Raw genomic sequence first — 25,346 nt, 5'->3', positions numbered from 1 at the left:
CCACTCAAATTATATGTTACGTACCTTATGTAAACACCACTCTTATTTGCCCCACGTTTAATATTGCTCGTTTCGATTTATATATTTATTTTGATTATAATACATTAAACAAGGCTTAAATTCATAAAATTCATACAAATCAAAGCTCGATCTATCATTTTATTGATTTATTTGAAACTGTAGAGAAAACGAACAAATTGAGCTTTGATTTTATGAATTTTGTGAAATTAAAAATTCCAATAAGATTGTTTAATGTATAAGATCAAAATAAATATATAAATCGTAATGAACTACACTAAACATGCGTCAAACAAGAGTGGTGCTCACATGTCATTTCTAAGTAGTTATAGTACTATAATAATAGATGAATTCATTACTTATAAAATCTATACGATCATAAATATTAATGGCAAATTATTTATTAGGACTATCAGAAACTGTTTGTTTATGATTCTTCATTACTAGATAATGTAAACATATATACTATTATGAATACACATGATACACAGGGAAAAAATATGAAAGAATTGTATATATCTATTGATAATTTGCAGGGAAGTTGTAGTGCATCATTCATGTGTGTTTAATCTTGTTCATGCTGTTGTGTTGATGGTGCATTCTGGAGGGAAGCCTTGTGGGAAGCGCTTAGAATCAGAGCAGTAGTTGTATATCATGTAATTCTGCTGCACCCACTTGAGTCTTTCCTGGTTCGTCGAGTCTAATACAGCGTTCAGCCACGCGTTTGCAGTTGGATCGTTGCTGCACGAAGACGAACCAGACGACCAAACACACGCGTTGGCAACAAAGTTCCTGTAGGAGGCCGTGAACGGAGCGTGGCTCCAGTCTGTCTTCACAAGGCCTCCTCTCGTTGCCCAGTCATCCGCGTTCCAGAGGCTCGAGTATATCCTCATTGCCTGGTTTTTCGGATACGCAACGCCTACTGACTCCGGGTTCTTGTATTCTCTGATGGGAGTGCCATCTACTGAAAATCTGAAACCCAACCAAAATATCATGAGTTCTTTCACATACTTTATTCACCTTTTTACTTTATTGTCTGTATTTTAAACTTTAACATGTCAATTTCTTAAATCTCGTGTCCAAAAAAATTTCTCTTCTACTTACATGATTCTCTGAGGATTCCAGAGGATTGAGTAGGTGTGGAAGTCCACTGTCGGGTCGAACCAGAGGTAAAACTGCTGCTCCCTGTTGCCCTTCCCCTGGCTGAATACATTAGTGTGTAGAATGTAAGGGTCGCCGCTTAGGTTTCCGAGGAACTCGAAATCTATCTCATCGTGCGTCGCCCCTTGCGAAGAGAGCTGCCAAGGAAGAAGAAGAAGAAGAAGAAGAAGAATTAATTTGAGTGTTGTTTGGTGTTTGGTATGGAGGAGGATGGAGGTGAGAACTTACATAGTATGCGGTGACAGTTCCGGCTGAGTTTCCAGGGACGAGTTTGAGCTGCATATCGATCTTTCCAAAGAGGTATTCGTTCCTGGACTGGAAGCCGGAGCCTGAAGCCTTGTCGAGGGAGAGGGTGAGAAGCTCGCCGTTGTTGAGGATCTTGGCGCGGCCGTCGCCCCATGTTATGTCCATGTCTTGGTAGAAGTTGGCATAGGCTGATGCAAACAAAGTGATCACCAAAATAGGTATGATATTGATAAGGGCCATTGCACAAGTTTTTTGGTACAAAATCTATGTTTTTGTGCTTTTGATTGACAGATGATTTTTCTAATTTGCAAGTCTAGGGGGTTTTTATAGGTGTGGAATTGTATAGATTTTGGTTCTTTTTTGGAAGTTTTATAGGAAGCTGCGTTTAGTGGAATGTCAAATCATTTGCATGGTTGGACGCAGTTGGGGTGGCCAATATTATCATCCTATAGTTTTCAAGAGTTATTGCAATTTTATTTAATGTAGGGGTAAATGCTTTTTCGACATAAATTGTGATATGGAAAATTAATCATAGTCTCAATTATTAATCTAATCCATTTCGATCAATTATAAACAAACAAAGAAAGTAATTAATGTGATTTATATAATAGTTAGTGATTAGTGACAAATGGAAACCGCGTTTGTGAACAAAAAGGTGAAGTAAATAAGTAGGTGGGAAGTTTTGAAATGTGAAATAATCATAGCTGGAAACAGATGGCTAATAAAATGAATAGACTTTAGATGAAAGATAATTTGAATAGTGATGAGTGAATACGTTATTACACGCGGTTTTGAAAGATTCTACAAAGCACTAGCCGGTGTGGTATGGGAAATATCGTCTCTTTTTGTTTGCTTTTCTTTCTCTTTATTTATTTAATTATTTATTTTAGATTTTTTTTGGTTGCCTGGAGAATGCGCAGTTTGATAATATTGAATTAATAAAATTTTAGCATATGGAGTGGGAGGAGAAATATGAAAGTGGACATTTTATGGAAACGATTTACTAATCTGTATTGTTTTAATTGAAATTATTTTGAAGTGAATGATAAACTGGCCGATTGATTGAAGAATCGTACGTAATGCACTTTTACAACTTTTAATATATATTTTGTTGTATTAATCTAGAAGTAGTTGATTTTATCTGTAGAGAGATTATTGGTTTGATTTGGTGACTTTTGGCCTAGAATTCAACTGTTGAATATTATAGTAGAAATTTTTGCCTCTTTAATTATAGATTATAATGGGTATTTGTTAAAGGAATTCGGATTTAATTGAATATCCATGATATTTTGGTAGATTTGCTGTTATAAAAAACTCAGTTGTTGAATTTGGTATTAACATTGAGTGAAATCCCATTTCCGCAATTCCTCTATGAAAATAGGCATTCTTGTAATAATTAACACAGAATAAACATAGGTAGATAATATGATAGTACTCATTTGAAAGTAGTAGCTGTAGTATTCCATCAGTCCCATTAGAAATGCAACATTTTCTTTTTTGGGTTGTCCCACTAAAAATGAAACGTTTCCTAAAATAGAAACATTACACTCACTACTTTTTCCTCTCTCTTACTTTACTCTCTCTTTATTAACTCATAAAACAACACTTACATAAAATCCTATGCCGGAAACCAAATGTTTCATATTTATTGGGACAGAGGGAGTATATTTTAGATAATTTATGTCATTAATAGGGCTTTTGTATAACAATATACATTAAATTTAGATAAATTTGAACATTATAGAAGAGAGAGAAAAAAATCTTTAATAGGGGCTTGAGAGCATCCTTAATGCTACTGGGTCAGGCCGCAACTCGCGAGTACCGGCCCGATTCCAGCGTTGGAGGGGGGAGAGTCACGGCCCGGGACGGTCCCGAGGACGCAGTTGCCTCCCTGGGCCGCTCCCGAGTCCCGTCCCGGCCCGGCGTTAGACGTGCCCGTGTCGCACCCCCTGCGTCCCGTTCCGGCGTTAATTGCGTTCGGGCCGGGCCGCATCGAATTTTTTTTTTTTTTTTTTTTATCTATCTATACACTAGATTTGCTTCATTGTAATACTCTTCCACACAAACTCTCACTCTCAATCCTCTAGCATTTCAACACTTTTTGAGTTCTATGGATTGGTTTAACAGCGACCAACGCCAGATGGACGATTTCGTCAACTCCCAGAACTGGCAATTGCCGCCGACACCCGATCCAGATGCAACGCCTAGTCCCGGGTTGCCTACCAATATGGACATGGAATCGCCAGTTAGCACTGATGAGTACGAGATCAGCGATATGGAGCCCGCTCAACGGAGGGGCAAGGGCAAGGTTGCCGATGAGGATGGGCCGAAGAAGTATAGTCCGCAGGAGACAATGTGGCTGGCCAAGAACTTTGTCGACGTCTCCGAGGACGCTGTGGTCGGCAACCAGCAAAGCGGCAAAGCGTTCTGGCAGTGGATTGCAGAGAAGTACAACGCTGGTCGACCCGAAGGCTCATTCGAGCGTACCTACGTGAAGCTACGCAAGCATTGGGGTCGGGTCCAGGCGGAGATGAACAAGTGGAATGGCAAGTGGACTAACGTAGTCCGGATGTGGCCGAGCGGGCACAACGAGATGGACCTTGTGGACAAGGCCAAGGCAGATTACTTCGCTGACGGGAAGAAGCACTTCAAGTACTTCGATGTTTGGAAGCTTGTCGAGAAGAGCCTGAAGTACACCGGTGGGGCTGAAGCGGCGGCGAAGAGAACCAAAGTCGCCGCTGGACACTACACTTCGAGCGAAGGAGGTCCGCCAATCGACCTCAACGTGACAGACGGGGATTTCTTCCTCTCATCTCCTGGTACTGAAATCCGTCCGATGGACACAAAGGCGGCAAAGAGGAAAGCAAAGGGGAAGGCAACTGCGAGCTACTCCGCTATGCCGCCGCCGCCACCCAATCCTTCCTTGGACAAGATATCAGACTCTATGTCGGATATGAGTATCACGTTGCAGATGGGCCAACTGACGGAGTTGACATCGAGGGATACCTCGACAATGTCGGAGTACGAGCTCGAATTGCACCGTGAGATGATCGAATACCTTCGCGCACAAATGAAGAAAAAGTAGTTTTTTTTCTAAGATTTGTAATTTTCTTTTTCTAGGATTTGTAATCTTCTTTTTCTAGGATTGGTAATTTTCTTTTTCTAGGATTTGTAATTTTCTTTTTCTATTTTCTGACTGAACAATGAATTTTTCCGGTTTTAATTGTTCAACATATTCTATTTTACGATTAAAATATGTTGTAGTTGTGAATAGTGCAAATGAATAGTTGTGGCCTGAGTTGTGGCCTGCGGGGTTAATGGAGTTGTGGACTGGAACCCCTAATTTGAGGGAATGATGACGTGGAGGGGACTTGCGGCCCAAATCCGGGACGGGGTTAAGGATGCCCTGAGCTCCTTGTGTGTATTAATGTGGATCTGCCCATGCTCCCGGATGTTAGAGATTGATATTGGGATCGAGTAGAACAAAGAAAATTTTGAGTCTACTTAAGTTAAGGATGAAAAGAAGATAAAGATGAAAGCATGTAACCAAACCTAGTTCCGCACGGTCGCACCTGCACCATAGGCCGAAACCTCCAAGTACCAGACATGCATTTGCCTCTAAAAAGAAACGGTCGTACATGCATTTCTTCATTTGACTATGAAGAAATGGGAGCTCGGAAGGTTGAGCAACCGGAGACCATATCAGAGTTACAGCATAGTTTAGTTCCGTATTGATTTTTATGTACTTAAGCAATAAAATATGATAATGATGCTGAATTTATATCATACTCCATATCAAATTTATCAATCATACCACAACTCTTTCCTGCAACTCTTTTACGAAGAGCACTCCAAGATTGGTGTGCTTGATGTCGTGCATTGGAAAATTTATACCATGCGTATACATTGACATGCATAGTTTGAATTAGTCAAATTCAAACCTAATACATGGACACATAAAAATCATACTTAACAAAATCAAATACTAGTACTATATATATTCATCAATAAATAAAATAAAGAGCATTAAATTTCAATACCCAAGAAAACAACATGATTTTGACACTATGCTTCGACCATTAAAAACAAAACATGACCAGAAACATAAATGATCTAGAACGTACCTTGCAAGAATATTTGAAAAAACGAAAATTTTTATTAATATCGTCAGTTATCAACTATAAAACATTCATTTTTTAATAGTTCTTGAGTTGATATTGCAACTAAATTAATTTTAAAATAAACAAAAGAAAAAAATAAAATGTATTTACCTAAACAAAAGAAAATTTAGTTAAATATTGAAGTCTGTAAAACACCTCTTCAATCAAAGTTTTTAATATAAAGATTTAATAAAACATAAAATTGTAAAAAGACATCATGAAACAAAATTAATCACTATAAAAATCTTATAAAATTAAAATTTGTAAAGGGATATTAGTAAAGTACTCTTGAGGTGGTTTGCTATATCTATTTAATTTTTATATATATCCATCTATCGACTACTCCCTCCATCCCACAAAGATTGTTTCACTTTGACTGAACACGGATTTTAAGAAATGTAATGAAAATTGAGTTAAAAAAGTTAATGGAATGTGAGTCCTACTTTTATATTTGTTTTATAATTAAATGTGAGTAAAAATGAGTTAGTGGAATATGGGGTCCACTACCAGAAATGATAAAAAGTGAAATGAGACAAACTTTGTGGGATGGACGGAAATGAAAAAATGGGACAATCTCTGTGGGACGGAGGGAGTAGTTAGCATTTTGTTTATAAATTACATTAATTTCCATATAAAGATTTTTTATATATATATCCATCTATCGACTACTTAGCATTTTTCCTGTAAATTAATTTCCAATTAAAGTCGGCTAAGTTGGAAAAGACCAATTCAATTTGCCGTCGTCAATTTCATTTTTCACGATTTTCTCCTTTAAGAAAAAAGAAGGTAGGAGATAATAATTGAAATACAGCTGGGGACAAAAGTAAGAAGAAAATGTAAATAATTTTGAATATGGAAACAGAATTATATACTCAATAGTCAAGCGAACTTAATTAGAAAATGGACTTAATAATTTTAGAACCATAGAAGAAGGAAAAAATAAAACTTTTTCTCTATATCTTAGTTCGAAATTAAAGATGAATAATAAAAAAATGCACCGATGATAGCTCCAAGTACATACGTAGTAATACTTGGCTTCTTCTGCTTTAATCAACTCATTTAATTATAGTATAGCTACCAACCGGTGCATATTTACCAAAATATTAGTATTTGTTTCAAAGAGGCTTCATTAAACTCTTTGAAATGACAATAAAATATTAAATTGGATTAAAGATAAGACATAATGCAACTTTTTTATTTTATTTTTATGGGAGCTACAAAACAAATTCTACTCTTGAGAAATCGTAGTTGGCATGACATACAAAAGTTTCGTCTTTATCCATCTATTTTTGGAGCAATCAAGAAACCGGACCAAAATGCAACGAATGCAATTGTCTGAATAATTATCTTGAATCTTAATATATACTAGTAATATTTATGTAAATAAATAAATATAAGTCATACAAAATAAATAAATATGCATATAGATTAGTGATAAAAAAATAACTACAATCTAAAAGTGCATAATTAGAAACCAATTCCCAATCGTTAGATTCAAAGAAAGAATAGTACGATAAAAAAATATGAAAATACTTAATTTTGGTACCAGCTATGTGGCTTTAAGAATGTTTTAGTTCAGACGATAAGTGTAAATTCATATGAATTAAAACAATCCAAAAGTAAATTTTCATATTATGAATTAAATTAATTTAAATAACATTATTTGGAAATGACATCTGTATTTAATTATCTTACTCGTTAGGATAGTTATTTTATTTTTTAGTACTCTTACCCTATATGTGAAGGAAAATAAATCTTTATTCCATTAGCTCATTTTTTCATTTTTTTTTTCATAAGTCAATGCTGTTACATTTGAAACGAAGCTGATTCATGTTTAGAGACGATCGTCTAAACCGAGAGCACTACTATGACGTATCTCATCTTCCAAACAGAAATCTTTCTCTGACTCAGCTAAATTAAAATTTTCTAATTTCAGTTCGATTTGGTTCTAGTTACTTCATTTCTAGGCCAGAACTATTCGGACACATTCAACTCAAAATTCATTAATGCTTATCCAATCCACAACAATAGGTAGCTAGCTGCTCACAGGTGCATCATTGCTGCATGTCGGTTTCTCCACATCCACATTTTTGTAAACTATATATGATCACATCATCCATCAATTATCGGAGAAACAAAAAATGGGTATTTCATCTTGTTCAGGGAGGCGTGGTTGGATCATAATCCTGCTGCTGCACCTAACAGCGGCAGTTTACGGCAGCAATTACTTCCAAGATTTCGACATCACATGGGGCGGAGGCAGGGGCAAAATCGTCAACAACGGCGAGCTTCTCACTCTCTCTCTAGACACCACCTCCGGTTCCAGCTTCCAGTCGAAGAAGGAGTACTTGTTCGGAAAGATCGACATGCAGCTCAAGCTCGTGCCCGGAAATTCCGCCGGAACCGTCACCGCTTATTACGTAAGTACCCCTCCAAAATTAACCAACTCATCTATACTACTAGTATTTTATTTTTGTGAGGATGTAACTATGTATGTATAAGACAATGATCAAATACTAACTCATTTTCAATCTAAAATTTAGAATATTTTTAATATTTGTATCTTAAAATACATCTTATATCAATATAAGATGTTGATATGCTTAATATCTTTGTGTAGATATTTAAAAATTATGTATTAATAAAAATTATGTCATTTTATTAATAATTTTAATCTACTTTATTGAAAATTCTGCGTTCTATATTGAAAATTAATTTTATTATAATGCGACCCTATATGTATATATATAGTTGTCATCACAAGGGGCGAATCACGACGAAATAGATTTTGAGTTCTTGGGGAACTTGAGCGGCGATCCTTACACGATACACACAAATGTGTACTCGCAAGGGAAGGGCGACAGAGAGCAGCAGTTTCGTCTGTGGTTCGACCCCACTGCCGATTTCCACACTTACTCTATCCTCTGGACTCCACAAACTATTGTGTAAGTCGCCCAAATTCATTTCAATTTGATCACTACATATATCGATGGATGTGAAACGAAGAGTTTTGTCATGATTGGCAGGTTCTCAGTGGACAACGTGCCGATAAGGGAGTTCAAGAATTTGGAGAGGATGGGAGTGGCATTCCCGAAAGGGCAGGCAATGAGGCTGTATTCAAGCATATGGAATGCAGATGAATGGGCGACGAGAGGTGGGCTGATCAAGACTGATTGGAGCAGGGCACCCTTCACTGCTGCGTATAGAAACTTTGGGTACAGGGCGTGGATGCCTCTCCACTTGGAATCTAGCATCAATCAAGCCAAACTCAGATGGGTGCAGAGGAATTTCATGATCTACAACTACTGCTCCGATGCTAAGCGCTTCCCCGCCGGCTTTCCCCCCGAGTGTCGTGCTTAGACCCAACCATATCCACTACATGCTAGAGGCTTTCTCTTGTACATATTGTTATCAATAAATTAAGTAGTACATAAATTTAGCCTTGGTTTTTTTTTTATCAAATATTGCCCGATGTCGATGGGATATTAATTAGTACCTCCGTCCCCTAAATTTTGACAAAGTTTATTATTTCGGTCCGTCCCTGAAAAATTTGACTCACTTCACTTTTACCATTTTTTGTAGTGAACCTCATATTCCACTAATTCATTCACGCTCACATTTTATTCTAAAACTAATACTTTAAAAGTATGACCCATATCCCACCAACTTTTTCAACTCAGTTTCCACTACATTTCTTAGAGCATCCACAATGGATGCCCTAGTGAGAGCCCTAGTGGTTGCCACATCAGCATGTCCTATCTTTCTGCAATGGTGGAGCCCTAGTGCATGCCCTATCTATTATCCATTTCTCATTTCAATTTTAATTTTAATTTTTTTATGTTTACCAATTGTAAATAGCAAAATTAGACTTCTAAATTAAAGAACTAGAAAAAAACATACATTAATTAATTTTTTTCTAAAAAAAGTTACAATAAAGAGGTACAATTTCAACGACCACTACGTGTCCAAGCTTCTTCAATCATGTCGTTCATGAGATCAAGATGAGCTTGTTGGTTGCGCATGCTCTCCTGAGCTTGTAATCTCTCGCTGAGTCCATAGGGTAAACCTCGAACAACCGGCGGGGCTGCATGACCTGCACTCGGAGCGGCTTCATCGTCGGACCACTGGCTAGCTGCACGACCTTCATCGTGAATAATCATGTTGTGCAAGATGATGCACGCGTACATGACATTGGCGATATGATGTCTGTACCAGGAACGACCCGGGCCTTACACTATTCCCCAACGCGCTTGAAGCACACCGAATCCTCGCCCCATGTCCTTCCGTGCAGCCTCCTGCTTTGCCACAAAAAACTCTCTCCTCGCACCCGTTGGACAGGAGATCGTCTTCAAGAAAACTGGCCATCTCGGGTAAATGTCGTCGGCTAAATAGTACCCCATATGATGTTGTCTTCCGTTGGCAGTGAAGCTGATAACCGGACCGTTGCCATTGCATTGCTCGGTGAAGAGACTGGACGAGTTCAGCACATTGATGTCGTTGTTGGACCCCTCCACGCCAAAGTGAGCATGCCAAATCCAAAGACTGTGGTCAACGATTGCTTCAAAGATCATCGTCGGGTGGGTACCCTTATACCCACTGGTGAATTGGCCTCTCCACGCTGCAGGACAATTCTTCCACTCCCAGTGCATACAATCAATACTCCCTAACATTCCAGGAAAGCCGTGCACCCTATCCTGCATCTGCAGCAGGTCCTGACAGTCTTGGGCATTCGGCTTGCGCAAATATGTGGCGCCGAAGGCGTCAATAACGCCCGCACAAAAATTTACCAGACACTCCCGGCCAGTTGTATCCCCGACGTGAAGATACTCGTCGAACATGTCCGCCGTAGTGCCGTATGCCAACTGACGAAGCGCAACCGTGCACTTCGTCAGCGGGGATGGACCCTTTCTGTGGGCCGTATCTTCCCGCCACTGGAAGTACTCGTCGCGCGCCTCCAATGCGTGAACAATCTGGAGAAACAGCTCTCGCCGCATCCTAAACCGTCGGTGAAAAACCGGCGCCCCCCACCGGGGATGTTCGGCGAAGTAGTCCTCGAACAGACGTTGATGACCTAGGACATGCTCTCGACGGACGGATGTCCGTCGGCGGATGGGCCTCGGAACCTGCTCTTGGGCTTGCTGTTCGGCTTGCTCTTGCTCTTGTATTGCACGAATACCGGCGAGAATCTGGTTCCCGAAAGCAAACATTGCGCGTTCCATATACCGACCAATATCTTCCCCGGGAAACATTTTGGAAAAGTGAGTGAAAGAGATATTGCAATGGAGAGAGAGTTGAGAGAGATGTGTGAGAGTTGTGTGAAAAATGAGTGAAATTAAGGTATATTTATAGAATTGAAAAAGAAAAAAAAAATTAAAAACGCGTTGATCGGACCAACGCGTGATCGGGCGCGACCCTGCAATGGGCGCCCGATGGATCAGGCGCGAGATGGGGCGCGACCGAACTCTCGGTCGCGCTCGGGCATGCCCGACGCCTGCAATGGATGCCTGATCACGCCCGAGCCCGATCTCGATCGATCGGGCGTGAGATCGGGCATCAATTGTGGATGCTCTTAAAATCCGTGCTGGGTCAAAGTATGTCAAAATTTGGGAGACGGAGGTAGTAGTTCTTTGAACACTCTTTTCACTTCAGTTAAATATAAACGGTGCCACAAATTAAAATATATTACTCCGATCCCTATGCCTTTTACAAATTAAAAGTAATCCAAAATATAATACTCCTTCGTCAGCCATTAGGAGTCTCATTTTTTCGTGTGGCATGAGTTTTAAAATATGTTAAGAAAACTCTGTGAAGAAAAAAATATGAGTCTCACTTATATATATTAGTGTGACTAAAATGAATTAGTGGAATGCAAGACTATATTACCATTTATGGTAAAAGTGAAGCGGGACTACTATTCACGAACAGACTAAAATAGAAAAACGAGACTCCTATTCGCGGACAGAAGGAGTATACTTTGTACTGTTTACGTATTAATTAAGATAATACATTTTTCTTTTTAGTTTGTCCTAATCAAAATGGTGCATTTCTATTTTTGCTAACTTTTTCTCTTTAATTATCTAATCACTCTTTTTTTGGCTTACTCCTATTAAACTAATACAAACACGACGAACATATCCTCCGTTGAGTCATTTCTATTTATATTCACAATCCTTTATAAAACTAATACTCTTCGTTCCAACTAAGTTGAGTCAAAAATTTTAGGCATGAAAATTAAGAAATTTTATTAAAAAGTAGGATAGATGAATAAAATAGGAAAGATATAGAAAGAGTAAAGTAGGTGATGATTGATGAAATAAAATAAGAATGATTGGATATTTTATATTTTGTCAAAAAAGAAAAATGACTCTGGACATCCCAATAAGAAATACGATCCAACCTAGTTGGGACATAGGGACTACTGAAAATGTGTCTCACATTTCACTCACTTTCTCTTTTTAATTATCTTAACAAAGTTAAATAATTTCTTAAAATTCATGCCTAATCAGAAGAGCTTTTTAAAATGATGGACGGAGGTAGTAAATTTTTGTTGTCTAAATTTTGGATTGTATTAAATGCGTAATTTAAAAATATGACTACACCGCTTCGTAGACTTTGCTGATTTAATATTACAATAATACGTTTATAAACTTTAAGAATATGACCACAAAAGTTTATTCAATTTTTTTAATATGTTATATAAAAGAATATTGAGGTGATGAAAGTGAAATTTCTATTTTTTATTTTTCATGTTGGGTGGGACATTTATCAATATGAAGGGGACGGAAATAATATACTTATAAATAATAACTATTTGCAATATTTAATTGCTATGAACATTATAGTAATAAATCAAACCTACTCCAATCATTTAGCTGAATGAATGTGAATAGTCATTGACTTGGGACATTTAATCATTGACTTGTTATATACCTGCTCGCTTAATTCAACTGCATTCATAGTTATCAAACACGGTAGCAAAATCAATGGCAGCCTACGCAGCACTAGTTTCTCTCATGAATGATATGGAATTGATTCCAAATCACCCAATCCATTCCTTTTCTTTTGAAATCAAACAGATCACATCCCTTTCCCAAATCGTCAATTTTTTGATCCATTTCCTTGAAACCTCTGATTCTCATGGAGAATTATTAGAGAGCCAAATCACATCCGCGGCTCATAAAGCTCACGATGTTGTCGAATCACACGTAGTCGACCAAATCCAAGCTGGATCTACTATTTGTAGTGGTAAATCAAGGCTTAGTTATTTCTTGCTTGATCTTCAGAAAGCAATTGACTGCTTGAATTTTGTCAAAAGGAAAGTGATGCAGTTCAAAGCGAAAAGTGATTCAAAAGCGGCATATTCAGCACCTGATGAAGATTCATCAGCGCCTCTGATCTCCGGGAAGAATCATATGGTGGGATGTGATGATGTTGTTCTTGGGCTTGTGGAAATGCTCGTCGGAGAACCTTCCAGCCGGAGAGTCATCCCCATCGTTGGCATGGGGGGAATGGGTAAGACCACGCTAGCTAGAAATATTTACGTGCATTCACTTATTGAGCACCACTTTGATATTCGCCTTTGGGCTGCAATATCTCAGGATTATTGTGTAGAAAATATTCTTGTTCAACTATTGTTTGGAGAAAATTCCACCACTGGTGGGAATTTGGGGGAATTGGGAGAAGAGTTGCATAAAATGTTATGGGGTAGAAGGTATTTAGTTGTGTTGGATGATATGTGGAGTATTGAAGCTTGGGAGGTGATACAGATGTTTTTGCCGGATAACGGCAATGGAAGCTTTGTTATTGTAACAACTCGGCTGTTTAACTTGGCCACTTGTCTGAGCTCTTCCCCTTTCGAGATGAGGTTTTTAGGTTATGATGAAAGTTGGAAGCTGTTTTGTGGGAAGGTGTTTGGACAAGAAGATTGCCCTGTTGAATTAGAGGAGATTGGAAAAAAGATAGTGGGAAGATGCCGAGGACTTCCACTGTCAATTGTTGTTATTGGAGGGCATCTTCGAAAATCATCTAGGGAGATTGAATACTGGGAGAAAGTTGCCAGTTTCATAAACCCAATTTCGAGGGTAGGGGCGTCCGCCGATGATCAATGCTTGAAAATAATAAGTTTGAGTTATGAGCACCTCCCTGCTTGTCTAAAGCCATGTTTTCTGTATATGGGGATTTTCCTTGAAGATGCAAGGATAGCAGCTTGTGAGCTTGTGGGATTTTGGGTTGCTGAGGGATTTGTGAAACCAAAGGAAGGCCTAAGTTTGGAGGAGGTAGCTGAGACTTATCTGAAAGATCTCATCGACAGGAATCTCGTTTTGCTATATAAAATGGGGTGGAATGGAAAAGTGGAATGTTGTGTTATTCATGATACAGTGAGAGAGTTGTGCATGAAGATGGCGAAAAAATATAAGTTTATGTGTGTGCCTGAAGATGCCGCACAAGTTGTAGGCATACAGAAGGAGGAGCGTCGCATTGTGCTTACTAAACCGAAGAAACAACGTAACAGTCATATCATTGGTGCTCTAAAATCAACACCACTGCTCCGTTCTCTTATACACCAAGAAGGGAAGTATAACTTTGACGAGTTTTCGAGATTACTGAGACTATCGATTGATATCCATAAGGTGTTGAAGAATGGAGGAGGATATTTCCCGGGTGCTAATTTTCAGCAACTGAACTTACGATGTCTTGCTTTCACTTGTTTCTCATCCACTCAAGTGACACTCTTTAACCGGACGCCCTACCTTCCTTCATCAATATCCCTCCTGTGGAATATGCAGACATTAATCTTGAGGAATTTCGATGCCCAAATCATTGCTCCCTATGAGATTTGGGAGATGCCGCAACTTAGGCATCTCGAGTTCAGGAGATTCTATCTTCCCGATCCTATTCCAAGTGATCAAGAAAAAGAATGCATTGTCTTGCGGAACCTACACACACTAAAAGGAGTAGAGAACCTGAGATTGACACAAGAGGTTTGCAAAAGGATTCCAAACGTCAAAGTATTATCCCTACTGTATGATGACCATTTCCCTTGTTGTGAAGCAAGCTCATATTATTACTCTCACAATCTTGGCCGTTTCAATAAACTGGAATCACTAGAGTGCAAATTTGGGAACGGTGTTGTTTTAAGCTTCACATTCCCGACTTCACTTATGGAGTTGTGTTTACGGAATTGCCATATTCGGTGGGAAGGTTTGAGTATGATGATTGCATCCTTGCCTAATCTACGATCTTTACGATTGGGCAAGCTGGAAGGACCCGAGTGGAACCTTGTTGATGAGGAATTTCCCAGCCTCGAGTATTTGGAGATTTCGTGTTGTGAAGATTTGATTTATTGGAATGCAAATAGCTCCCATTTTCCAGTACTCGAGTATCTCCATATTTTTGAAACACCCAACTTGGATGAGATCCCTTTTGATATTGGAGAAATATCAACACTCAAAGTTATTTTATTGCGAGACTGTAGCATGTGTCTTGCCATGTCGGCATCGAGGATACTGATGGAACAAGTGAGTCTTGACAATGAAGAACTTCACCTCATTGTGTATTTTCCGACTGTGGTACAAAAATTCATATTCCATGAAACGGTGACACAACAGGGTTTAACAACCAATAGACTCCATACTTATTGTCGGGATTAAGGCATTCTGTGTAGTTCGTACGATCTAAAAAAAAGACATTGTTCTAGTTTTTGTACTAACATATTTGGCAATCTTAATTAAATTTCTCAATACCGTACTTTTATTGAGCACGTACTGGATGCCAATATTACTCGGCAATCGACTTCTTGCTCGCGGGGGAAAGAAGCGAATTGGTGGAGGCATAGGTTAATTGGGGGGATTCAGAAGCTTTTTGTAAGTAGTTAATTAAGGGTGGATTTGGCAAATTGGCCGTTTGTTGTGGTTAAATTTGTTGAGTACAATGCCTTTTTTTCACCTTATTCACATGGAACAGGCTTGTGTGGAGATGGTAAAGTATAGGGTGCACGTGGACGTGGGGGATACTCAGGAGGAGAAACGATACAAAAGGTGTTGATTTTTACATATAATTAAAACAAATTATATACTCCCTCCGTCCGCTATTAGGAGTCTCATTTATGGGCGACACGTGTTTTAAGAAATGCAAAGAAAAGTGGGTGGAAAAAGTTAGTGGAATAAGGATCCCACTTGTATATTAGTTATAAATAAAATGTGAATGGAATGAGTTAGTGGAAGGTAAGACCCTATTACCATTTATGGTAAAAGTGAACCGAGACTCCAGTTTGCGGACGGACTAAAATGAAAAAATGAGACTCATATTCATGGACGGAGGGAGTAATGTCCAAGAGTTAAATGGTAAAGAAAATAAATTGTTGTGAACGCCTCTTAGAGCATCTCCAAGGAGAGAGGGTATATAAAAAATGTATATTATGCATTTACCTTCTTAAAAAGTGAAATATACCCTTCTAAAAAATAACACATTCCAAAGGGAAAAAGGTATATAGAAAGTTAAATTATTTTTAAAAAATAAAATAATAGTACAAAATGCATTAAAAAATATAAAGTGCAATACTTTTTCAAATACCTTTCCCCTTGGAGAAGATTTTTTCATGAAAAGAAGGCAAATATGGTAGTTATAAGATTTTACCTCTCCATGGATAGGGAGGTAAAGATACCTCTCTAAAATGGGAAAAGGTGTAATACCTTCTCAAATACCTCTCCCCTTGGAGAATGATTTTTTATGAAAAAAAGGTAAATATGGTAATTATATTAGTTTACCTCTCCATTTACCTCTCCCCTTGGAGATGCTCTTAGACTACGTTTATCGGTAGGGTGGGTCGACCGCCACCTCATCCCATATTTATAAAAAAAATGGAATAGAAGCCCTCTCTCCCGACCGACCGCGGTCTCTCCCAACCCAAACACCAACCGTCTGGTCTCCCTTCTATCATCCAATTAGATTGTGCCAAATGGCACAATCTCATTGGTTGATATATTTTTTTAAAAATTTTATATATCTTTAATATATTATATTAAAAAATTATAAAAATTATATCAAAATTCATAATTTTTCTTCCTCTATAAATAGAGACCACATTTGCTATAGTTTTGCATTAAAAAAATCATCTTTTCTCCCCCTGTAATCCTCCTTGTTTGATACAATTTCATATTTTTTTTATTTCCTTTGTTGTAATACTATGGAGGAGGATGAGATATTCTCCGATTCCCTAAATATCAATCCTTCCCAAAACATCAATCCTTCTCAAAATTTCGATCCTTCCCAAGATTATTTCCCTAGCTTTGATGATTTTCCGAATTCTAATCAATTTCAAAGCTCAGTTCAAAACCAACCGTCAAGCAAAGACAAACAAAAAACCAACACGAGTGCTTCAAACACTCCACATGGTTGGAGTGAGCAAGAAGACATTGCATTAATGTCTGCTTGGTGTTTCTTCAGCACAAATGCAATTGTTGGCACCAACCAAACTAGTTTCCATTTGTGGCAGAATGTTATTGATCTGTATGAGCAAACAAGAAAAGAAAATCCAACAATGGGCCAACCAAGAAGTACGGAGTCATTGAGACAACGCTACAAACGAATCAATGCAAATGTCTCAAAGTGGATTGGTGCATACAAACATGCGCATGATCGAGCTACGAGTGGCCAGTCTAAGGAGGACATTGAGAAAACCGCTCAACAACTGTATGGTAAGAACAAGTTTACTCACCATAAGGTTTTTGAGGAGGTGATGAGATACAACCCCAAGTGGGAATTGAAATTGAATAGCACTGGTTCAACGCGTTTCCAGCCAGATGAAGATAGTCTTGAAGAAAGTCGTGGGAGCTCAAAAAGGTCGAGGACTAGTGAAGAAGGAGGACCTCAAATCGACTCCACTCCTGAGAGTCGTTCTTCTACATTGCAACGTCCTATTAGGAGAGATCAGGCTAAAGCTAAGGCTAAAAGAAAAGGCAAAGAAGTTGCAACACCATCATATACAATTCCTAATGATTTCACTGCAGCACTGTGTGAAATGAGAGTCACACGTGAAAGGGAATGTGATAATCAGGAACGGAAGATCAAGGCAGCTATCCTTACTCCGTTGATGGCTAGGAGGGACTTAACTCCAGAAGAAGAAGATCTGAAACGCGCTCTAATAGCAGGATTGTTTGGAAAGTGATCGTAGTTTATCTGTTTTCAATGTATGTTTCTTAGTATGTAACTTTCAACTTCTGTTGTTTAGTATGTCATTTTCAATTTCCGTTGCTTAGTATGTAACTTTTCTTTTCTGTTGCTTAGTATGTAATCTCCAATTTCCGTTGCTTAGTATGTAACCTTTAATTTATGTTGCTTATGTAATTTCCAGTTTATGTGATCAAGAATAATGGAGTATGACTACATGACAAGCCATTCTCTATCACAAGTGGTGGTGGAATCCAATAGAAACCCATGTGATCACGAAAATCAAAGTATGACTACATGACAAGTCATTCTCTATCACAAGTGGTGGTGGAATCCAATAGAAACCCATGTGATCAAGAATAATGGAGTATGACTACATGAAAAGCCATTCTCTATCACAAGTGGTGGTGGAATCCAATAGAAACTCATGTGATCACGAAAATCAAAGTATGACTACATGACAAGTCATTCTCCATCACAAGTGGTGGTGGAATCCAATAGAAACCCATGTGATCAAGAATAATGGAAGTATGCCTACATGACAAGTCATTTTCCACTCACAAGTGGTGGTGGAATCCAATAGAAACCCATGTGATCACGAAAATCAAAGTATGACTACATGACAAGTCATTCTCCATCACAAGTGGTGGTGGAATCCAATAGAAACCCATGTGATCAAGAATAATGGAAGTATGCCTACATGACAAGTCATTTTCCACTCACAAGTGGTGGTGGAATCCAATAGAAACTCATGTGATCACGAAAATCAAAGTATGACTACATTTACAAGTCATTTTTTTAACAAGTGGTAGTAGAATCCAAGGAAAACCCATGTGCTCATAAATGATAGTAGTGGAAGCTTATGCTCAACAAATAACTTCTATATATTTACCTATATGCTTCACGAAAATTACACACAAATCCTCTCACAATTATTGAGCCAACTCTCCCTAAAAAATGTCATCAAGTTTTAATTTTGAAGCTTCCAATCTTCATGAAGACAATGAATGGGAAGAAAAAATTGTTGAACAAAATCAACAACTCGATCAACTAATCGAGGATATAGATATTTGGCCAACAACCCTGTCTTCACAACCTACAACCCACACGGTTAGAGCTAGAAGGAGATACATTGAAAGGAAACGTGAGGAGGGTCTGTTAGAGTTTGTATACTAGAAATCACATTTCGAGTGATTGAATACTGTAAAACTCTTATTTTATTTTTCAATGAATAAAACAGATTATTTTTGTCATAATGTTGTTATGTTTTACATTTAATGGATGTTAATGCATGTTTAAATGTATAAGTTAACTTAACAAAGTCTAAGTCTTTGTTTTAGTAGACCGGTTGTGGGCGTCGTCCACTTTAAGGTAACACGGTCAGTTCTAAACAAAGAAAAAGATAAATTTCACAACCTAGATGGAATTTGACTAACCATCGAGAAAGGTTGCAATGTCAGTCCGCATATTTCTACGCCTTACTAAAATAAGATGATATTGGTGTGGTATAGCACTGAACGGATCTAACAGCAAGACTTGTCCTTGGGCTATCTACTGAAAGGCGAGGTCTTGATAATATTTGTTTCTTAATCAATGTAGGTTAACATTGAGCATACGGTATTGATTATGCACTACTTTGACTTATCAAATGGTGCGGGTTTTTCGTAACCCAATTATCCTGATATATTGGGTAGTGGTGATCAATATCTAGCGGTGCTAGGATTGCTATTACATTGAATTGTGCGCGAGGAGAGTCTCGTTTGATAATGTCCTCAAGAGGAGTGCGAAACAAGGTTTTATTATTCGGAACCTAGCTAGTTGGAGTTTGATTACTCTATGAATAATAAATAAGCGTTTCATGCTAAGTCCACTCTTGGAATTAATAAGAAGTTAATTAATTAAGTCAATGGCAGACATTAATTAATTAATGGACATTTTAATCTTAAGCACGGGAAATGAAAGTTAAACGGAAACCCGGATTACTTGTAATTTCGGATTTGGATGGGGAGAGTTCAATATTACTTCTGTAGTGGCTGCTCGTAATATTCCAATTATAACTTATATTAAATTGTGGGTTCAATTTAATTAGTAAAAAGTAAATTGGATGAGCCCATATCCAAAACCTTCCATAGATCCCTGTCTGGGCCCAAAAGGAACTTAATATAAATAGGAGAATAAAGGAGACAGAAATAACACAATTTTCATTATTGAAATTTTTGAAATTTTCAGCCCTAAGCTGAAGAGAATTTCGAATTCCGCTCCTATTCCAAAAAGGATTTCTTCTGTCTTCTTTATTTAAGTCCTAGTATTCTAGTAAGATCAGCCCACACTGATATTTGGATACAGTTCGGGAACCAGAGAGAAGATTTGTGGTCTAGTACTCAAAGCATCACGTGGAAAAGAAGCTAGCCATCTTCAATTCTTTGGAGAATTAATTAGGTATTTATCTGCTCCGTAGATAAGCATGTTTTAGGTTTCAATATTATTAAAGCATGATTAATTCAAGTTATGAGCATGATACATGTGATAATTACGCGAATAGCTTTTGTCTAAATGATCTGCTAAATAGATCTGATTATTATGTAATTGATTTATATGAGCGCTTCCGCTGCCAGACCCTTCAGGGTCATGATACTATTTTCGAGCAGTACTTTGCTGAAGATCCAATGTATCCTCCAGATTTTTTCCGAACAAGGTATCGCATGCGAAAACCTTTGTTCGAAAAAATAATGAACAAGCTCGTCGAGACCGACAACTTTTTTGTGCAAAAGCGTGATGCTACTGGTCGGCTTGGTATGTACAGCAGCGATGAGGGTGTTGGCCTACGGGTTGGCGACTGACTTGCACGATGAATATTTGAGAATGAGCGCACAACTCATTCGCAAATCTCTCATCAAGTTCGTTGAAGGTGTAATTTCTAACTTTGGCGATGAGTACTTGCGAAAGCCCACTGAAGAAGACTTGGCAAGACTTCTGCATATTGGAGAACAACGTGGGTTTCCAAGCATGTTGGGTAGTATTGACTGCATGCATTGGGAATGGAAAAATTGTCCCACTTCATGGGCTGGACAATATGCCGAAAGAAGCGGGAGTCTGCAATCATCTTGGAAGCAGTAGCATCTCAAGATCCGTGGATCTGGCATGCTTTTTTTGGAACTCCAGGTTCGAGAAATGATATTAATGTGCTTGATCAATCTCCTGTTTTTGATGATATTTTGGAAGGTCGAGCACCGAAGGTCAATTACATAGTAATGGCCATGAAAAAAATATGGGGTATTATCTTACTGATGACATTTATCCTCAATGGGCGGCATTTGTCAAATCTATTCCAGGTCCACAAACGATAAAGCACAAGTTGTTTGCTCGACATCAAGAGTCCGCACGAAAAGATGTTGAGAGAGCTTTTGGTGTTTTGCAAGCTCGTTTTGCTTTTATCAAATGTCCATGTCTTATTTGGGATCGTGATATTATGGGGAAAATAATGATTGCTTGCATAATCTTGCACAATATGATAGTGGAAGATGAAAGAAGCACATATTCGAACTATTGTGATCCAGCCGAATTTATTCAAGATCGACTTGGACAAAGTAGTTGTGAGAATGAAGTTGGAGATGCGAATAATGATTTCATATATTCTACGAATAGGATTGCGAGTCTAGCTTCTTACATGAAAAATAAAGCCCAACTTCAAAACAGAGAAGCTCACAAAGCTCTGCTAAACGATTTGGTTGAGCATATATCGGCAAAAACAGAGAAGCTCACAAAGCTCTGCTAAACGATTTGGTTGAGCATATATCGGCCAAATTCGGCAATTCCAATTGAATGTCTAGTTTTCATCTTATGTATGAGTACCAATTATGTATTTTCAATTTCGTATTTCAATTATTGTAATTTATGTTTTTTTAAGTTTCTCTCTATAATTTTTAGTTTGTCATTTATTGTATTTTTTTATAAATTTTATTATGCAATAATAAATATTCATGTAATAATATTATTATTTAAAACATGATATAAAAGTAAATGTATAATAGTGTGGTTGGATGGTCATTGATAAACCATGAAAATAGATGTGGTTGGGTTGGATGAATATTGATGATGTGGAAGATGACGTGGAGGAGATAGAAATGAATTAAATATTAAAAAAGTGAATGGTTGGATTGGGTTGGATGGTTGTTGATAAACATGGTCTTAACGTCCCTTAATGATGAAGAATATAAAAGGACACTAGGTTATAATGGGATGTCAAATGTGAGACATTATCTTGAGAGAGGCATGTGCATGATATGTCTAATATAGGTTGTTGATAGTGAATTTACGGCATCCAAATTTAGCTTGCTTAACTTCATTTTTCATTAGATGGTTTGCCAAACTATGGGTGCTTTGGCCCCGCTTCTTGAGCTATCATCCTTGATCAACAACAAGAACAATATTATCATAAATTTTAACCACATTTATCTTTTCTCAATTTGGCGGAGAAATATGCATCAATCTCATTATTCACAACGTGTTGTAGTAAAAATTGCCGCGACGAAATTTAAATTCTAACAAATATTTTAATTGTTTCGTGAAACAACACAATAAACACAGAATTAAGCGTTAATTAATTTCTAAAAAACAAGTTCAAAACGATGAATAACAAGCTCAAACTCAAAGCCTCAAAGATAAATCGAGCTGGCTAATTTCATCCTGATCACGATCACGAACACAAACACGAGCATGCTGACCCTCACAGTCGTCGACATACCCTCTAGACCCATAACCACTCACATCCCTCTTCTCGAAAACCGGCTCGCTGACCCGGATCGGACCGGACTGCGGTCTAAACTCGCGGGTCTTCTTGGCTAGGGTTCTCTCCAATTTGTGGGCATTTTGGTGTCCTCCGAGAGCTTGCGAGCTATAGAACTTCCGCCTGCAGTAGTTGCACGAGAAAACTCGCAACGGGCTCGACGGCAGCGATCGAGAGGGTGAGTGCCCTAGGTTTATCATCTGTATTTTCCCAGGTGATAAGCTTAGGTTAAGGGAAGTGTTGGGCTCAAAGTGATTCATGGCTACTGATCAAATTTTAGTCACTGTTAGCAAGTGAAGTTGCTTTAATTGAGAGAAAACATGCTGTATATATATATACATGAAGGGTGGTCGTGAATAAGTGATCAGAGAGAGAAAGAGCTAGAGTTATGTAAATACGAAGCTACAGTAAAAAACATGTAGATGTAGATTATTATGGTGAGAAAGAAAGACATAATTTTCAGGTATGATGAGAAACAACCTTAGGCTGTCGGCTTCCAGTAATGGCAGCAGTTGATTCCATTGTCGGTCTATCAAAATTCTATATACAAAATTTATTTTTTTATTTTTCTGTCACGCGGCTACTTGCCACAAATCAGATACTCAATCTAATTATATTCATTTTCTTAGATTTTTTACATTATAGTAAAACATATGAAGAATTTTTCTTCTTCTTAGTATCACTCCCTTTCACCTAAAATTTGTCACTTATATTCTTTCTCGTCCATCCTATAAAAATTGTCGAATTTTACTTTTATCATTTTAGCAGTGAAACTCACCTTTCACTAACTGTTCAATCACATGTTATTATAAAATAATACTTCATATAAAAATGAGACTCGTATTTCAATAATTTTTTATTGCTAAAATACGATGATGCTCTGCATATTTATTTAACTACATCTTTGTAATTATTTCTATAATTATTTTACTAGTATATCTTTTTGTCACACATATTATAAATATCTGTAGTAATTGTGACAAGAATTCATAAGAATAAATGCAATTATTATTTTCATTCTTCCTCTCTCATTGTGTCATTCTCTCATTCTCATGACACCCACTATCTCTTATGTAAATTTTCATAGTCTATGTTGATATATATGTATAAAACATGTAGGGTTGGATGTGGAGAGTACATTTCCCAATTAAAGTTAGAAATTAGTGTTGATGGAGAGTTGGAGATAAGTCCTTCTTGACTAGATCAATTACGTAAACATATTAAACACTCTTTACGAAAAGTAACAAGTACTAGTAACCACATTAATTAATTAACCACTCAAACAAAAAATACACGAATGAGCTAATCATGTCACTAGCTAGCTATCGTAATCTTGACTTATTAAATCTATCTTGTCAAATGTCATGATAATTTATTTTATTTTTATTTTGTATATTCTTCTTAATTAAGTGATAAATGACATCTCAAACGCGATTAATGGACAAGTTAATAATGTGAGAAAGTACATGCAGATGTTGAGATGTAGTCTATGAGTGTTATGTAATCATCAGATACATTGCGACGTCGTATCAAGAATACATAGTACACTCCTCAATATTTTCTTAAAATACTCTTTCCCCATAATTATAATAATAATAATCATAAAATTATATTAATAGGATAAATTGTCAAACAAATCACATAAGGTCAAATTATACTCCATATATTCTACACTTTTCAAAATCTTAAAAATAAATTGGAGTTTGAGATTTTCAAGCTAATATGGTAGCCGGTTGAAAATACGTGGACAAAACGGCTTTGGTTAAAACGACAAAGGCTAATTAAGTTCAAAATGATGTTTTGTCAACGTGCTTTAAATCAGTTGTCACATTAGCGCGTAATTCGTAGGCAAAAAAGAAGGTAAAGATAATTGCAAAGTGTGAAATTTATTTTTCAGATTTTTGAAAATTGTGAAATACTCTAGAACTTGATCATCTTTCGTGATTTATTTGGTAATTTTTCTAATAATAATACTCCCTCCGTAATATAGAAATAGATTATTGGGGATGATGAGTTTTAATGCATAATTTATAAACTAAAAGAAAAAATGAGAAAAAAAAATAGTGAATGATGGGGTCTAAATGAGAATTTTTTTTCCAAAAATGAATATGAATTATTTTTATAGGATGGACGAAAAAAAAATTCATCCTATTTACATGAGAAAGAAGTAATAATGATGATGATAGGATGATAATTGATAATAACAATAGGCTAACGAAAATGCCTTAACTTTGGGAATGAATACAAGGTGTCATATTCTAATACCCTAATCCAAAATCAAGACCAAATCTCCACCTTTATATTTTTAAATGAGTGAATGAGAATAAATCTTACGAATCTCAATAAATAGTAGACAAAATATCAACAAAAGGGTAATATCGTCATTATATTATCATATGATAATTTTTGTGAATGTTTTTTTTTATATCAACATAGTGTATTACAAATATCAACAATATGACATAAGAATATCAACACTAGTACAAGAAAATATCAACACGTATGTATTGAGATTTTTACATGGTTTTATTGAGATTTTTTGATGTATTTGTTGATAAAAATCTGGTTATCAACATTTACGAAAACTAAAATAAAAATATCAAATTTTATCATCCGAACGTCGTCGGAACATATGCAATGAGATCTCGTTGGAATCCTTATAAAATTATCTTTAATTTGATATATTTTTTGCAAAAATTAATTTAAAGCGAGAGAGTTACGTAAATTTAAAGTTTTAAGATGATTTTAATGAGAGGAATTGACATTGATACCCTCTAATTTTATTTATTAATTTTTTTAGTTAAAAA

The 25,346-nt window shown here is 37.0% G+C and overlaps 3 protein-coding genes and 2 pseudogenes across 3 annotated transcripts; 3 read left to right on the top strand and 2 right to left on the bottom strand.

Annotated features, from left to right (window-relative positions):
- Window positions 1-428: 428 nt before the first annotated feature.
- On the bottom strand, window positions 429-1,729 carry LOC125194073 (putative xyloglucan endotransglucosylase/hydrolase protein 23). The gene is made up of 3 exons (XM_048092080.2): window positions 1,408-1,729; window positions 1,123-1,316; window positions 429-990 (listed from the first exon to the last, which is right to left on the bottom strand). The coding sequence occupies exons 1-3, from the start codon at window positions 1,663-1,665 to the stop codon at window positions 594-596; spliced, it is 849 nt and encodes a 282-aa protein (XP_047948037.2). The 5' UTR covers window positions 1,666-1,729; the 3' UTR covers window positions 429-593.
- Window positions 1,730-7,710: 5,981 nt separating this feature from the next.
- LOC125194074 (putative xyloglucan endotransglucosylase/hydrolase protein 25) lies at window positions 7,711-9,041 on the top strand. The gene is made up of 3 exons (XM_048092082.2): window positions 7,711-8,005; window positions 8,337-8,530; window positions 8,612-9,041. Exons 1-3 carry the CDS (start codon window positions 7,727-7,729, stop codon window positions 8,943-8,945), a joined length of 807 nt encoding a protein of 268 aa, XP_047948039.2. The 5' UTR covers window positions 7,711-7,726; the 3' UTR covers window positions 8,946-9,041.
- A 3,519-nt stretch (window positions 9,042-12,560) lies between these two features.
- LOC125195062 (putative late blight resistance protein homolog R1A-3) lies at window positions 12,561-15,332 on the top strand. Its single transcript, XM_089070030.1, has one exon. The coding sequence runs from the start codon at window positions 12,569-12,571 to the stop codon at window positions 15,233-15,235; it is 2,667 nt and encodes an 888-aa protein (XP_088926156.1). The 5' UTR covers window positions 12,561-12,568; the 3' UTR covers window positions 15,236-15,332.
- A 1,438-nt stretch (window positions 15,333-16,770) lies between these two features.
- Window positions 16,771-21,528, top strand: LOC148928562 (uncharacterized; annotated as a pseudogene).
- Window positions 21,529-22,400: 872 nt separating this feature from the next.
- LOC148928561 (zinc finger protein 2 pseudogene) lies at window positions 22,401-23,061 on the bottom strand (annotated as a pseudogene).
- Window positions 23,062-25,346: the final 2,285 nt, after the last annotated feature.

The sequence above is a fragment of the Salvia hispanica genome, chromosome 4, assembly GCF_029641045.1.
Source record: "Salvia hispanica isolate PSC_SH4W2 chromosome 4, Shi_PSC_v1, whole genome shotgun sequence".
NCBI lineage: Eukaryota > Viridiplantae > Streptophyta > Magnoliopsida > Lamiales > Lamiaceae > Salvia > Salvia hispanica.
The sequence above is the reverse complement of the archived record's forward strand: the minus strand, read 5'-3'. Positions and strand labels throughout refer to the sequence as shown.

Excerpts from the sequence above, each read along its gene's own strand:
- LOC125194073 (XM_048092080.2), bottom strand. The coding sequence starts at position 1,665 with ATGGCCCTTATCAATATCATACCTATTTTGGTGATCACTTTGTTTGCA. Across the intron at positions 1,317-1,407 it reads GAACTGTCACCGCATACTAT|CTCTCTTCGCAAGGGGCGAC; the intron begins GTAAGTTCTCAC and ends CTTCCTTGGCAG. Across the intron at positions 991-1,122 it reads TGGAATCCTCAGAGAATCAT|ATTTTCAGTAGATGGCACTC; the intron begins GTAAGTAGAAGA and ends GTTGGGTTTCAG.
- LOC125194074 (XM_048092082.2), top strand. The coding sequence starts at position 7,727 with ATGGGTATTTCATCTTGTTCAGGGAGGCGTGGTTGGATCATAATCCTG. Across the intron at positions 8,006-8,336 it reads GAACCGTCACCGCTTATTAC|TTGTCATCACAAGGGGCGAA; the intron begins GTAAGTACCCCT and ends GTATATATATAG. Across the intron at positions 8,531-8,611 it reads TGGACTCCACAAACTATTGT|GTTCTCAGTGGACAACGTGC; the intron begins GTAAGTCGCCCA and ends CATGATTGGCAG.
- LOC125195062 (XM_089070030.1), top strand. The coding sequence starts at position 12,569 with ATGGCAGCCTACGCAGCACTAGTTTCTCTCATGAATGATATGGAATTG.